The sequence below is a fragment of the Mustela erminea genome, chromosome 11 (assembly GCF_009829155.1).
Source record: "Mustela erminea isolate mMusErm1 chromosome 11, mMusErm1.Pri, whole genome shotgun sequence".
NCBI lineage: Eukaryota > Metazoa > Chordata > Mammalia > Carnivora > Mustelidae > Mustela > Mustela erminea.
In genome coordinates, this window is record NC_045624.1 from 63,017,925 (window position 1) to 63,034,028 (window position 16,104).

The window sequence follows — 16,104 nt, forward strand, 5'->3', positions numbered from 1 at the left end:
TCTTTTTAAACTGGGCACTTGATTTTAACTTAATGCTATAATACAGACCAAATTCTTCTTCTCTTCCATCTTCATCTCATAAACTGTAAGAACTTACAAGCGTTGAGTCACATTCAAAACAAGAAAGACCTGGCCCAAAAAACTTGGGTCTCATTTATTTTATTCCTTACCCAGCAAAAATGAACACAGCTATTTATGACAGGCAACACCCCTAACATACTAATCAATTTTAGGAGTATCAAGTACACAGGTGAAAGGAGACAATAGCATGGCATAGTAAATAGAAGTTCCAACAGCAGTTATCAATTTTCCTGCTGATTAGTATACTATTCATACCAATAAGAGCCACTCAAACTTTCAAAAAGCCCCCTAGAATGAAAGAAATGAGTAATTTTTTAAAAAAACAAATCCATCTTGAAAGAAGCAACCATGGTAGTCATTAAAAAGACTGGCTTAGACTATTAAAGAGTTCATTCAGGACTACAAGCTTTCTAGCAAGTTTCTTCCATTCCTGCCTAGGGCAGCCCAAGCCTTCTTGGGCCAACACTACTCAATAAATAACCTTCTGATCCTCTTTATACCTAATTGAATAAATAAAAATCTAAAATTTGAAATAACGAGAAGAAAAAAAAAGGAAGGGAAGCTGAAAGAAGTAAGAAACAAGTGGTCATTTTCAGGTCATGGCCAACAACTATAGTAAAATCATTAAGGTGATACATTCTTTGAGCCTATAACTAAGAAAAGGAAAATAATAAAATGGTGAAAAAAGTCTATGCTTCCACACCATTTTAAGTTCTGTTAACTCAACCAGGCTTAGCTATTATAATTAAATGGACATTAAAAGTAAAGAAAGTTAAAAAAAAAAAAAAAGTGAAGAAAATTGTAATTAGGTATCTAAAATATCCTAGAAATCCTTTACAAAAGGCTTAAAAAAATCCTGCAAGTTAAATCAATTAAAAATATAGTAATGTACAATAGATACTGACTGGCCCTACAAAATAATTGTCAATCTCAAGATTAACACACAGGGACCCACTGCTTACTAAAACTGTTGTGAAAAAACACTCATCCTAAACAATCTTACATAGGACAAAGGAGCAATATCATTTAGGTCAACAATCCCTTATTTGGAACTTATGGAGTCAGATAGCTTTCAGAATTTTGGTTTTTTTTTTCCAGATTTTGGAAGGGTAGCATGGTGTATACACAACGTATTACACTAAAATCTCCAATGAGTCTATGGCACTATCCTATAATCAAATACATTTCTGCAGTGAAAAGTATAAATATTTACAAATGTGATAAGGAAACATTACAAATAAACTATCATTTCTAGTTAGGTTTTACCAAAAACAAGTTTGTATCAAATTTAGGAAACACCTTTAGATTTGAGCTTCCTGATTTTTAAAGAGTGTAAATCCAGTATCACCCACAACTAGGTAACTTCTTTTCAGTCCAACAGTTATATAAATCATTAAGAAAATTATGATTTTTTTTAATACCACTCATAATTAAACCCAACCTACCAAAAAAAAAAAAAAAAAAAAAAAACACCTACTTCTGGAAAAAATAAAAATAATAATGATTTCTAGATTTTTTTTAGATAAGAATCTAATAAATAATAAGCAGAGTTGACCAAATACTTCTAAGGCAAAAAGAGTCTCTGTGCATAGTGACTAAAGAAAACTGAACATCTTGCAAATGATGCCATAATTAAGAGAGATGGCCATAATTAAAAGAGATACTCCTTAAAGTACCTAAAAAAGGGCGCCTGGGTGGCTCAGTTGGTTAAGTATCTGCCTTCAGTCTAGGTCATGATCCCTGGGTCCTGGGATAGAGCCCCACATCAGGCTCTCCCCTCAGCAGGGAGTCTGTTTCTCCTTCTGCCTCTCACTCTGTTCATGCTCTCTCCTTCTCTCTCTCTCAAATAAATAAATAAAATCTTTTAAAAAATTAAAATAAATAATAAATTAAAATAAATAAAATCTTAAAAAAATTAAAAGTACCTAAAAATTACTAATAAAAACTTAGTAGATATAAAAGTTAGATTAACTGGGGCACAAATGTAGGTACCCAATCAAAACTGAGACAAATCCAACTTTGTTATTACTTGGTAAAGTTTGCAAAATGTTAAGAATTTTTATGATTTTTGTCTTGGTGGTTGTTGCCAATGCTAATCATTTCTAAATGCATGGAGGTGGGGGCGACTGGGTGGCTCAGTAAGTTAAGTGACTGACTGGTGGTTTAGGCTCAGGTCCTGATATCATGGGTCATGGGGTTAAGACCCATGTGGGGCTCTGCACTCAGTGGGGAACCTGCTCAAGATTCTCTCTCACTCTCCCCCGCCCCTGACTCACACGCAAGTGCTCTCACACTCCCTCAAAAGAAAATAAACAAATCTTTAAAAAAAAAAAAAAAAAAAAAGTATGGCAAAATTGGTACTCCTTGATTGTTTTTGTTTTGTAATCACCTCAATAGAAATAAATTTGAAAAGAAAAAAGATTTAAATGTTTTACATCTATTAACATATTATTAGATAAATCTGAAATCTTCCCACAAATCCAAATCCTAATAGCTTACCAAACCCTTCATTCTCCAAATATAATATATTATCCATACTCCAACTGCAGGCATCAGGAATATATCAAATTTTATGGCTTTGATTTCTGAAAAATAACTTCTTCATCTGATTAGTCATCACTTCTTTTTGATACATATGCACTTGAGGGATGGAGATAAACAATATTTAGTTACAAGCATAGCTTGACAAAAACGACGATGAAAAAAATCAGTCTTTGGCTGTCTATAATTCTATTCTTAAAGGCTGCAAATAAAAATGTCTTATTATTACAAATTCAAACAATGACTCTGTGTCAAGTTCCAAATCCATCACTCTTGTATCTTTTTTTTTTTCAAGTTAATAGACTAGAGAAATAAGTCAGATACTTCAAATAAGTCAGTTGCTTCTTAGCATTAGAAGAGAAGTAATTCTGGGATGACTGGGTGGCACAGCTGGTTAAGCAACTACCTTTGGCTCAGCTCATGATCTCGGCGTCCTGAGATTGAATCCAGCATCAGGCTCCCTGCTCACCAAGGAGTCTGCTTCTCCCTCTCCCTTCTTCCCCTTCCCCCTGCTTGTGTTCGCAAGCTCTCGATCTCTAATAAATAAAATCTTAAAAAAAAAAAAAAAAGTAAGGCCACCTGGGTGGCTCAGTCATTGGGCATCTGCCTTTGGCTCAGTTCATGATCCCAGCATCTTGGAATCGAGCCCCACACCAGGCTCCCTGCTTGGTGGGAAGCCTGCTTCTCCATCCCCCATTTCCCCTGCTTGTATTCGCTCTCTCGCTGTCTTTCTCTCTGTCAAATAAATAAATAAAATCTTAAAAAAAAAAAAAAGTAATTCTAACTCTACAATAAAAATTGTTCCTTAAAAAAAAAAATCTTTAAAATTGAAATAGTTAAATAAAAGGTACCTTTCTCAAATATACAATATATAAAAATCTCTCTAAGTAATAGCTATTTCAACTAATAGAAGTTAAGGAATTTTTTACAGATACAGAATTAAAAGAACAATCTTCAAGAATTCCTTTACAATATTCAGTGCTTAAGTTCTCCCCATGATAAATATTAAACAACAAAATTATATTTAATTCAGTTTTATTTTAGCTTTGCAACATAAAGAATGACCTTTGTTCGTCAACCTTAATTAACTATTTTGTTCCCTGATCTACTGTAAGTAATTAGTGTTTATAAATATACAGAATATGTAATAGACAGATTACCAGTCTACTGGTCATTCAGTTATCACCTTGGGGCTATTTTTTTACTAATCCTGTATTTTCTCTTTTTAAAAAAGCCAATCAATCAACACAACTCATCCTCTACTCATTATCTCTAGTTCCAGCTGTGTCATTTATCATTTTCTGAATAAATCTGGACCAGCGGTTCTCAAGTAAGAACAATTTGGAATACTGTCTCAAAGAGAACATTGGCAATGTTTAGACAATGAATGATTGCCATGAAGGTGGGGGTGGGGGCAGGAAGGGACGATGCTACTGGCAGTTAGTAAGTAGAAAACAGATGCTGCTAAACATTCTACAGTAAACAGAAAAAGCCTCTTACAAAGAATTATACAACAACAAATGCCAACACTGCCGAGATTGGGAAACCCTGGTCTAGCAATTAAAGGCCTTAATTTGACCTTATTATACTTGCCCAGGTGCATCTCTTATTCTTTTACTCAATCCTGATTCCCAAATATAAATGATATTTTCCAGCCTCCACACTTCTAACACCTAATAGTTTCCCTCATCTATACTGCCTCTCTCTCAGTTCCTAGTTCAACTCTGATATCCTCAGTGAATTGTTCTAGATAAATCTAGTCTACAGTAGTCCTATCTCCTTGACTTGAACGACAAAAAGGAATCAATCATGCTTTGTGTTATCTGTTATTTTACTTACTTAGTTATTCTAATATTATCACATTTCTTTGTGAATTCAACATAATATTCAGCAAAATGCTCCTAAACAAAACTACACATCATCAATGATCATTATCTTGATCCACTTAGCCAAAATTAGATTAAGTACAAAATGCCACCAAAGCAAAGTCTCAGCCAGACTCTTCCAGCTAATTTTCTGGCAATTTGGCCTAATTAAATTAACTACGGATCAAGATCTAAAGTTAATCACCTTACTCCTGCAAGCAGGTTAGAGGGGACACAACACTGCTATTTTGTCTTAGTTAACAAAAGTTATATATGCACTCATCTTCAAAGACATTCCACTTATATATCTACCTTTTATATCTGTGTGTGTGTGTGTGTATTCCACTTATATATATTAGATAACTAGATAATTTATCTTAATCCCAATTACAGGACCAAGTCTCAAATATAACCACTTTAACTAGCCTGAATGATGAAACTGCCAATAATCTGAAATTTATAATTTCATATGGTCCAACATTTCCATATATGGTTCTTCTGGTGACTATCACCATAATTCTAATATGATTATACTCTGCCCTCAATCAGAACTGAGAAATTGAGGGGCACCTGGGTGGCTTAGTTGGTTAAGTCTCTGTCCTCAGCTCAGGTCATGATCCCATGATCCTGGGATTAAGCCTCACCAGCTCCATGCTCAGCAAGGAGCTTGCTTCTCCTTCTCCCTCTGCCCCTCTCCCTGCTTGTTCTCACTCTCTCAAATGAATAAATAAAAATCTTTAAAAAAAAAAAAAAGAAAAAGAAAAAAAAAAAAGAGGGGCACCTGGGTGGGTCAGTGGGTTAAGCCTCTGCCTTTAGCTTAGATCATGATCCTGGGGTCCTGGGATCAAGCCCCACATCAAGCTCTTTGCTCAGCGGGGAGCCTGCTTCTCCACCTCCCTCTGCCTGCCTCTCTGCCTACTTGTGATCTCTGTCCGTCAAATAAATAAATAATTAAAAAAAAAAAGAAAAATCTAACTAATTTCACATTAAAGATGAAATGAGAGATGATCTATTTTCAGTTTGTACTCTTCTAAAGTCAGAGGCTTATACTTATTAACCATCAATAATCAATCACTTGACAATCTTATCGGCAGGTCATTTTTTGAGCAATATTTACATTTTCCTATTTTATTATCCGAGAAACACATGAATAAAAATTATGTTTATCTGCAAGGTGCTGAATATAGTATTTCAGAATTGTCTATATTCTTAATGCCGAACAGAAATAGGAAATTTTATAGTCAGAATTTCTGATTTCAAAAAGGAAAAGAAATTGATGCACAGAATCCTGTTAACAAAAATTAAGGCCAATCAATCTAATCATTTTAACATTAAGCTCTAAGGGAGTCAGTAGTTCATTCAACAAGTCATTTCTACACATTGTTTTGGAAAGAAGCTTTGGACAGATAGATGATTGGCTACTATTTCTCCACCTCCAGTTTAATCTATTCCTATGTAAGGGCTGGGATTCCACAATTCTTACATGACTGAAAACCAGTGATAAATCTAATATTTTATTTCCTGTAAGAGTCCAACTACCTCAGGCAAAGAACGGATTCAAACAAGAAACACTGGTAATCTATAGTAAGCCACCATGTTAGTTATGGGGGACACCGATGCACCTTAACCTAGAATGGAAAATAGGAATCAATTTCTACTATTAACTATTTTAAACAAAATCATTTACTACTATAATCTCCTTTGCAGTAACATAATGAGAACTACACAGTAACCAAGGAAGTAAATTACAAATAGAGCAGACTAGATATGATAACAAGAGGGAATAGAAAGTACTTTTTTAGCACTATAAAAAGATATTTTAAAAAATTATCAGCCTAACAAAACTCATCCTCCCACTTTTCACACATAATTGATAATTCCCATCAACTCTGATTAAGATTTAACAAGGTCAGGAATCTTCACTTAGCTTGAAACCAAAAGTTATCTTGAAAAACAGTTTGTATCATTAGATTGTTTTAACCTTTGTAAGGAAACAGGGTACCTGTGCATGACTATAATTCAATAAACAAAAAGAAAAAAAATCTACAAAGTCAGGATTTATTGTCACAGAAACAATTATGGAATACCTAAAGATTAAGCTTTGGAGTTTTTTCATAATGGTATTCAAGTAAGTCATAACCTCTGAAACCCAATAACTATTGTCACAGTTAACAAGCTCTACCGAAACTACATTCTAACCAAAAATATCATCTACCAAGATTCTCAACAAGAGAACTTAAAGAATTTTGGCTCCTCTCCCTTCCCTTTCTTTCCTTCTTTGGAAGTACCAAACATCAGTGAATTGACTAAGCTGGAGAGAAACTGGCTAAGAAGCAAAGGTTAAAAACCAATTAATCAAGATAAACTTAACTTTTGATTGTTGGGAGTGACCTCAATTAGCCACAATATCCAAGTAGTTTCAGTTTAAGATTACATCTAATTATTTTTAGGATCTAAGGAGCAAAAAGACTTAAATTTTGGCATCAAAGGCATGGATTACATCCATTATGGCCTAAGTGACCTCAAGCAAGTTCTTTAAACTCAAGTCCCCTGTTATCTGTAAAATAATATCTCCTTCACTAAGCTATTATAAAAGTTAGATGAGATTACAATAATAAAAAGTTCTCAGTAAATCAACATGCAAATTCTACTTGTTGGTGCTATTTAGAGTAATAATGGAAACATAACACAACCTAATTTCATCTCTTACCATCCCCAGCAGAAGAAAGGAAGGAAGGAAGAAATAAAGAAAGAAAGAAAGAGCAAGCAACGGAAAGGAGAGAGAGATGACTAAGCACAGAAAACTCTCTGGGAGAATACTTTAAAATTATTAAAGGGATGAAACTGAAAAGTCTTTAATTTCTTACTTTACTTAAACTTCCATCAGAAGGGGCAAAATTATAAGTAATTTTTATTGTGCATGTATGTATTAGTATTTCTCACATAAAATATTTAAACAATTTATATGCATTTCTCAGATTCTCATGATTAAAACTCTACACATATATCTATACATGTGAAGTACAATAAACAGAAGATACCATGGAAAACCGTATTTTTCTATGTTTTCCAATCTCGTACAATGTGAACATAGGGCCTTTTTTAAAAAGTTTGTTTTTAAAATCACAAAACATAATGAGTAAGCATATATCTTTGTACTTAGGAGATTTTTGAAGAGCCCAATCCACAAGGTCCAACACCTACCACAAAGTACAACTTTTTACTCTCGTCAACTTTATTCTGATAAGGGAGCTAATAGACAAAAAGCAAAACTCCCCTCAGAGGGTGCCAAGTGATCTGAATAGAGAAGAACCCTGCTTATGGGCTGTTCATGGCTCACATTACTCTCAGGATATTATCTGACTTCCGGATATTTATATATTTTTTTCCTCTATCCATAAAATAAGCATAAATTATTTTTGAGTAAAGAACAGAGAAAATTCCGCTATCTATAAGTTCTTTTCTATCTGTTAGTATCTGAGTATCAATATAAACAGAAGCAATGATAGGGATCTAGTGAAAGGATCTTAGGGAAATGTGAAAAAATAAATGAAGTTTATGTGCTTTAACTTTAAATTGGCATTTTAATCAAAGCCGATTTTTTAAGAGTGTCTGAAAATAAGCCCAACTTTCAGAAAGCTGGGAAAAGGGAAGAAAATGAAACATTTACCTGAGGCATCTCCAACTTTAAAATCACTGTCATCTGAACTATCATAATCGAGAGCTTCTAGCAGAGAAGCTGCCAAAGGCTTCACCTGCCTCCTCTTGGAGCTGCGATCCACTGTTAAGAGAAAAACATTACATCGTCATTAATAATCACGCCAAGCACAGAAGACAGCGGTGATGCTAAGGGAAGATACAGATGACCTCGAGCAGGGAATCTTTGTCTACTTCAGTTCTCAGCAAAAAAGTGTAGGAAGCTTGCTTGGGGTGGGCACACGGTCTGGGGAGGGCGGGCCAGCAGCACAGACGGCTCCAGGCTGGGGAGAAGCAAAGGGGAACCCCGGCCAGCCAAAATCAAAGCTGACCCCCGTAACAACATCCTCTTATTTTTCAGTGACTCGCTCAAAATCCCTCACTTAGACACGGAGACAGTCAGCAGAAAGAAAACGCGAAGCCCAGGTAGTGAAAAAAGCCTTGTTCATTCCCGCAGATGTGGAAGGGAAGCGCCCACGAAAGGTCCAGCTTCCAGCGGAAACCTGCCACCCCCACCCTGCGCCCACCGGCCCTGACTTCTAGAAGGGCTGAAATGCACCTTTCTCCCGGCAGAGGCCTCTGACACACTTACTAAGGAATCCGTGAGGTGGTCGTTTGGAGGAGACCTAGGGAGAGGCTGCGAGAGCCTAGGCAGCGCTGAGGTCTGGACTGATACCGCGGGAACAAATCCGAAAGATGCTACTTAAAATCGGCGGCACCGCCGCCGACCGGACCCGGGCGCCTCAAGAGCAGCCCCTCCCGCCCCCCCACCCCGCCCCCTAGTCCTCGCCGAACCGGCCCCGGCTGCTCGCGCCCCTTCCCACGGCGCTCCCCTGCCAGAGGCTCCCTTAGGCCCCGGCAGCTCTGGGGGAGTTAATTTCCTCCGTTAAAACTGTTAGAAAAAAATAAAAGAAAGAAAAACTTTATTAGCCTGCACCAGAAGAAACAAAAGACCCAGAAATGAATTTGCACAGTCCGAGGTCGATTGCCTGAGACAATAGAGAAAGCAACGACCCGGATACAGCTCGGAAGAGAAGGAAGTGAAAACCCAAGGCAAAGCGCGGCCCTAAGAGCAGCAAGAGGCTTGAGCGCGTGCGCCGGACTTGCAGCGGCTCTCCGTCTCTCCTGTTGGAGGAGCCGAACAGATCCGAGTGAGAACCGATTGGGAGCCGAGCGGAGCCGAGTAGTGACGAGCAGGAGCAGAGGGCCCTCCCGGACCCGGAGCGGCTCTTCCCACTAATCACTGAGGCTCCACCCCCGCCCCCCCCCCCGCCCAAATCTGTGGGAGGCCAACGTTTGTTACTGGTGTTGGTTTCTTAAGGAGTTGCTCAGAGTACATTTTACAGAAAGAGCCGTTTCTAGCTTAAGTTACTAGCACAAACATTAGTAATACCAACAGCAACATTCTACTTGCTGCCTCTATAAATTGCAACCCTTTAAATATTTTGGAACGTCGAATATTTTATTTCCTGAAAGAGGGAAAGGTGAGAATCGCATTAGACTTCGCTACTTTGAAAATAAAACTGCGACGAGAGGGGGAAACCCATTAATTTAGTTATATTAATTAACTGTTATTACAACGAGTGTATTGCGGACAGTCATTTTCACATTTAAAAAATATTTAATTTTACTGAGAATACATCTAGGGGAAAATAATCCATTTCACAAGTATATCGTGTGTTACGTCAGGATGTGTGTGCACATAGATGTGAAATAATGCCTTACATTCACTTAGGGAATTTTTTTTTTTTCATGATGGAATTTTATTTTCCCTTCAAAAGTTGGCAGATTAAGTGATCTATTGTCAATGACCTTTATAAATGAAAAATATTAGAACAACTTTGGAATCTTTTAATCCAGAAAAATGGCAAACAGACCTTATGACAACAGGCATTCAAAAGGGAATTTATTTTTTAAGGTGAATTTTTAAATCCGTAAAAATTCGGGTCAATATATACAACTGGATATGGCAGCCCTTCAACAGTTTCAAACGCCACATTTATTTATATACAGGATAAATACTTTTTAAACAATATTAAAATGTTAGAATCTGACTAGCATTAATACTTGACAAAAGTTTACATATAGATAGAGAAAGGATTTGGATGAAGTTTACGCAGTAGTGGAGCTTACTCTTTAAAGAAACATGTTGAATTATTTTGTGAACTGGAATTGAATTTTATAATATTAAATTTGACAAAAAATAGCAAATATTTACACAAAATAGTATAATTTATGGAATAATTATACAGAGGGTGGAAGGACTGTAAGATAGTTGTCTTTTCCATTCCAGAACTTAAGGTACAGGTAAGGATAAAAATGGGTCAGATAATTGCTGTATATTGTGAGACAGGCTACCAGAGTTAAGAACACACATGCTAAGAAGAGAGAAGGCATTCAGGGAAGGCTTCCTGGAGAAAGTGATAGAACCAGACATAGTCTGAACTTACCTGAAAAAAGGAGAAAGGAGAAAAGGAGACAGAAGTGTTCCAGACCAAGAAAGGGTCATGTCCAAATGCTCAGGGCTAGGGTTACCTAGTTAGATTCCCCAAAAGCTGGACTACTTCTAATGTCCCAGGACATTCGACCATAACAGTAGTTGTATAAATTATATCGCAACCTCATCTTTCTGTTTCCTTATCCCTGCCAAAAATGTAAATTCTTCCAATCTCTAAGAATCTCTAGTCCCTCATCCACTGCTATGTGCCCCTCAAACCTCTCCACAGTGCTATAGAAACTTACATTCCTGAAATTTAAAACTTACTTAGTAAACCCTCTTCCTTTCGGTGTCCTTGTCTAAAATGGAAAGTTACCCTGCAGCCCTCTCAATTGGAGGTCACTCAGCCTCCCACACCTCATTTTCTCAAGATCCAGAGGTGGCATCTAATCCTTAATACTCCCCACTGGCCTTCAGACTTGTTATTCCTCCAGTTAAAAGCCTAGAAAATTAATTATTTGGCCAACTCCACTTTGGGAACTTAATTTCCATTCTTTTTCAAACATTAACCATACTAAGGATTGTTTTACATCTGAGGTTAGAGAACCAAACATTCCACTCTCCTCCTAGATTCATTGGGAGGAATTATGCTGAATTATCTAAAAAGGAAAAAGACACTCCAAAAGCTAGCATTTAAGTTTCTATAAGAAAAATTCCTAGAAATAGATTATCTTTTTTTTCCCCAGAGATTTTATTAAAGGTCTTTACAGAGCAAAATCCAGACCCCAGATCCAGCTGCCAAGGATACCCTGTTATCCTGTGGGTACTGGGAGCAGCACAGCATAGCAGGACGCTCTAGATTCCCATCCTTCTGTTCCAAGATGGGGGTGGTAGGCAATATCTCATCTTTGGCTTCCACACCCCTCACATGATCAAGCATGGGCTTCTTAGAGCCAATCTTACTACTTGGGTCCCTGGGAAGCATGATCTTCACTTTGATGCCTAGCACATCCCATCTGAGGAGCACATGGTACACAACAGTGTCAACACAGTAGTTAGGGTTCCCACTGTGAATCATCAGGCTATCTAAAAACATCATAAATTTAGCCCTCTGTCCTTGCACTTTCTCAGACACCAAGATCTCACAGCTTTTGGCCCCACACTTCATGATGAACTGCCATACATTATAACAGGCCCTCTGCACAGCAAGTCCTCTTAGGAGTTTGTATCAGAGAGACTCTACCCTGGTAATAGCACACAAACCTCTTGTGGTCGCCTTTTCAATTTAAAGTTCTACCCTGTACCCCGCAAATCAAGCCTCTTCTGAACCCAGTGGTCAATTCCCAGATCTGCTCGCCCTTCTCACCGAGAACATTCTGTGTCCTGATGGCCAAGTTGGTGTAATTCAGACCTCAACCCCAGAGTAGCTATCTTCAGCCATTACTCACTTCGTAAGTGAGAAATTGATTCAGTTCAGCTTTAAAGATACCATTGGAAACAAACTTCTCTTCTTGGAAATTTGCAGCACCATCTTGCTGTCACGGGCCACTGCTAGAAATAAACTTTCTGAATAAAAAAATGTAAACAGGGGCGCCTGGGTGGCTCAGTGGGTTAAAGCCTCTGCCTTTGGCTCAGGTCATGGTCTCAGGGTCCTGGGATCGAGCCCAGCATCGGGCTCTCTGCTCAGCGGGGAGCCTGCTTCCTCCTCTCTCTCTGTCTGCCTCCTGCCTACCTGTGATCTCTGTCTGTCAAATAAATAAATAAAATCTTAAAAAAAATGTGAACATATTTATATTCAACAAACATTGTCTAATTGCGCTCTGAAAATAGGCTGTACTAATATATATTATCACCAAGAGTACATGAGGATTCTTTCCAAACCCCTGGTCATTGAGTATTCATAATCATTTTTTTAACTTTTAATTTTTAAGTAGTTTTGGATTTATGAAAAAATGAACAATAATACTGAGCTTGTATATACTCCGTGCTTCCACTAATGTCAACATCTTGCATAACCACGTTACATTTACAATTCTAAGAAATGATCATTAGTACAGTATTATTAAACCACAAACTTTATTTGGATATTGCTAGTTTTCTCACTAATGTCCTCTTTTGCTCCAAGATCCAATCCAGAGGACCATGTTGCATTTAAATTAGCAATCTTTTTAACCTTTGCAATACATGTGTTAAAAGAAAAAAAAAAAGACAAAAAGGAAAAAAAGAAGGAAGGAAAGAAACAGAGAAAAAGAAAAGAAATTCAAATTGTGAATTGTTTTTTGATTTGTATTTAATGTGGAAGAAATTGCTAGATGTTTCCCAATACCTATTATCCTTGCCTAGAAAAATAAAAGTCCCAAATTTTAACTAGACATGAGTTTTTCCTTTTTCCTTTCCTTTTTTTTTTTTTTTTTTTAAGATTTTACTTATTTATTTACCTGACAGGGAGAGAGAGAGAGAGAAAGAGAGAGACCAGTGGGGAGGAGCCCAGAGCCCAGCACAGGGCTCAAGCTCAGGACCCTGAGATCATGACCTGACCCCAAATTAAGAGTCTGATGCTTAACTGACTGAGCCGCCCAGGTGCCCCACTAGACGTGTTTTTCAAGAATAGAGACTACATTTCCTAATCTTCTAAAAGTTATATGTGGTTACATAATTAAGTTCTGGCCAATGGGTTGCTAGCTGAAAAGGTATGTACAACAGGAAATTACATGAAATGAATTATTTCTTTTTTTTTTTTTTCTTTTCTGGAAGTCCACTCCCCACCCCCAATCATTGTGACTAGAATTTCCAGTACACTGCTGAATAAAAGTAGTGAGGGCATACTTCCTTGTCTTGTTCTTGATCTTAGAAAGAAAGCTTTCAACTTTCACTGTTTTAGTCTGATGTTAGCTGTGGGTTTTCATAGATGCTTTCATTTCATAAAAGAATAACTTCTTTTCTGTTTCTAGTTTGCTGATTGTTTTCATTTTGAAAGAATTTTGAGTTTTATCAAATGCTTTTTCTGTATCTATTGGAACAATCATGTGGATTTTATACTTTTGTAATTTTGTCAGTATAGTGTAGTACATTGATTTTCATATGTTGAGCCAACCTTGCATTACTGGTACAAATTCCATTTAGTCACGGTGTATATGTAACTGGATTCAGTTTTGCTAGTATTTTGTTGAATATTTTTGCTTCTATGTTCATAAGGACTATTGCTTTGCTTTTATTTTAGTCATATAAAGAATCTTCATTGTTTATGAACTACCATATTAGCATCTCCTATAATATTTTTCTATATGTCTTGAAGGCACACATTGTAAATTACTATTGGCATTCTTAACTCAGAAAAATTTGAATCTCCTAGTGATATGCCACCTTCTCGTTAAAATACTTGTGTTATAGAATCCATCATGCTTTTCTTTTTGTTCTACATTCAATTCAAGGTATTCATGCATTAGTACACATATTGGGAAAATAACTATTTCCTAATTGTTGCAACCACAGACTACCTTAATGTGGTATTTTGCCAAAGAATACTCTTAATGTTCACAAATCAAACTGAACATGATTGTACAAGCATCATCAACAAGTATTAAAAGCAGGATTATATGTAGAAATGGTCCTTCAAACTACTCCTACAAAAGTTGGTGAAGTAAGGAGCATAGTGTTGTATGGACACTTGCTATATGAAAACAACAACAACAACAGAAAAACAAAAGACAGTGAACAGAGAGTCTGCAGACCTGAATTTGAATCCAAGCTTTGCCACTGAATTTGAATCCAAGCGTTGCCACTGAATTTTTGCTTGACCTTTAAAAAGGCAACTTGAACTCTTTAAGCCTTTGATTCTTCATTTAGAATCTGGACATGATAATAATAACCTCTCTCATTAATTGAAAATTTTGAGAAGCAGATGACAAAGGACTCTCTCCAAAATTACTCCAGAAAATGGGAAGGGAAAAAAAAAAAAAACAAGAACTAGGAGGACATGTAATGCACATAATAATGTAAAAAGAAGAGAAAAAGTTATAATGAAATATAAATAATTATTGATAATGAAATTTTGAAATTTAATACAGTTATTAAGCAAGAATAGGTAACCAAAAGAACCATAATTTTTAAAGATTATAACCAAATCCAAGAGATTTGGAGGTAAAGAGATGGGAAGCCTGGGAAAAGTAAATAAGAGAAATGAAAACAAAAATTGAATTGTCATATATGGTTCAAGGGAGAAGCTGAAGATCCTGATTAATTTTTCTAATCCAGGAAAACACAAATCAGTTTGTTATAAATCTAAGGATAATTAATGTATCTGGTTCACAAAGGGTAGTTGAACACGTGAATTATCTTTCTACCCTTCCCAAATTTCACTGAAGTTACAGAATAAATATAAAAATAGAAATAAGGCCATAAAGCCGTAGTACTGTTATAAACACAGGAGGAGTGTCATGGGCAAACTTTTGAAGACTATTAAGGAATTTTGATAGTTACAGAAGTAGGCTCAGATTGCCAACAACACCCACCAAACTAAGAAGCTAATAATTTCATCCAGGTGAGAAAGAGGAGTTAGTGAAGTGAGATTTTCCTATAAAGTATCCACGTAACCTTCCGATGAGAGATAATAAGGCCTGTAAAAAGGGCTAAGACTTGGACAACAATCTGGGTGTTTCATTAAAAGGAAAAGGTCACACAACAATCCATTTTCAGCTTATTCTCTGGAATAAAAGTTCAAATTCAGTTCTAATAAGTGGGAAGTCTGACTCCAGAAATTATCAGAACGGGCACCAGCTTTATAAGAGAAAGAATGAGAGTGAGCCCAGTGACTCTGAACTGTCACAGGAAATAGAAAAATCTAGCATTACAAATACTCATAAACCATAAAGGACAGGCTACTCATTCCCATGCACCCTCCCCATACCACCGAACTTCTTCCCACCCACTATAACCACTGGAGCAGGGACGTCTGTAAACAGCTTGCATTCATTACCTACCCAGTGACCAGGGCTTCTTATTTAGGCAAGGTATATAAATTCTAGCTATGAATACCATGCATTCTATGTATACAGATATATAGGTAAGCAAGCTTCAATTATTAAAGTAAAACTAACAACATGAGAGGAACTAAAGTTTTAAAAACCCTTAAAACAATTATATAATTCAGATATATCAGGCTTCTATGTACACCATGAGATTTAGAAGGTGAAAGGAAGGCAGAGGCCATCTACTTTTAGCAGCAGCAGCAACAAAACAAGTTTCATTATCTATGAAGATAGAATCCACATTCTGACATCTGCTCAGCCAGCTTCACAGGTATAAGGTTATGGTGAAGGAACAGTTCTGGAAAAGGTTAGCAACGATAGCTGCACTCATTTTCTGACTTCTAGATCACAGCTACAAGTGTATGGTCTTCACACTAAAGTCTGATTGGATCCCTGACTTTCCCTCCAGCCTTTCAAATGACTTTATATGCACTATATTTCTTTTCAGCATAATATA

The 16,104-nt window shown here is 36.7% G+C and overlaps 1 protein-coding gene and 1 pseudogene across 10 annotated transcripts in view; both read right to left on the bottom strand.

Annotated features, from left to right (window-relative positions):
* The window catches only part of PHF14 (PHD finger protein 14), a 170,767-nt gene extending 161,406 nt beyond the window's left edge, over window positions 1-9,361 (bottom strand). For 3 of the 10 annotated variants that reach the window (XM_032303975.1, XM_032303974.1, XM_032303983.1), the window contains exons 1-2: window positions 8,776-9,354; window positions 8,158-8,268 (exon numbers count right to left, since the gene is read on the bottom strand). In XM_032303975.1, the coding sequence (XP_032159866.1) occupies window positions 8,158-8,268; window position 8,776 (112 nt within the window). In that variant the 5' untranslated portion in view covers window positions 8,777-9,354. Of the gene's footprint in view, window positions 1-8,157; window positions 8,269-8,775 lie in introns of all 10 variants that reach the window. The other 7 variants (XM_032303976.1, XM_032303981.1, XM_032303979.1 and 4 more) reach the window with 5 other exon arrangements.
* Window positions 9,362-11,374: 2,013 nt separating this feature from the next.
* On the bottom strand, window positions 11,375-12,151 carry LOC116568761 (annotated as a pseudogene).
* Window positions 12,152-16,104: the final 3,953 nt, after the last annotated feature.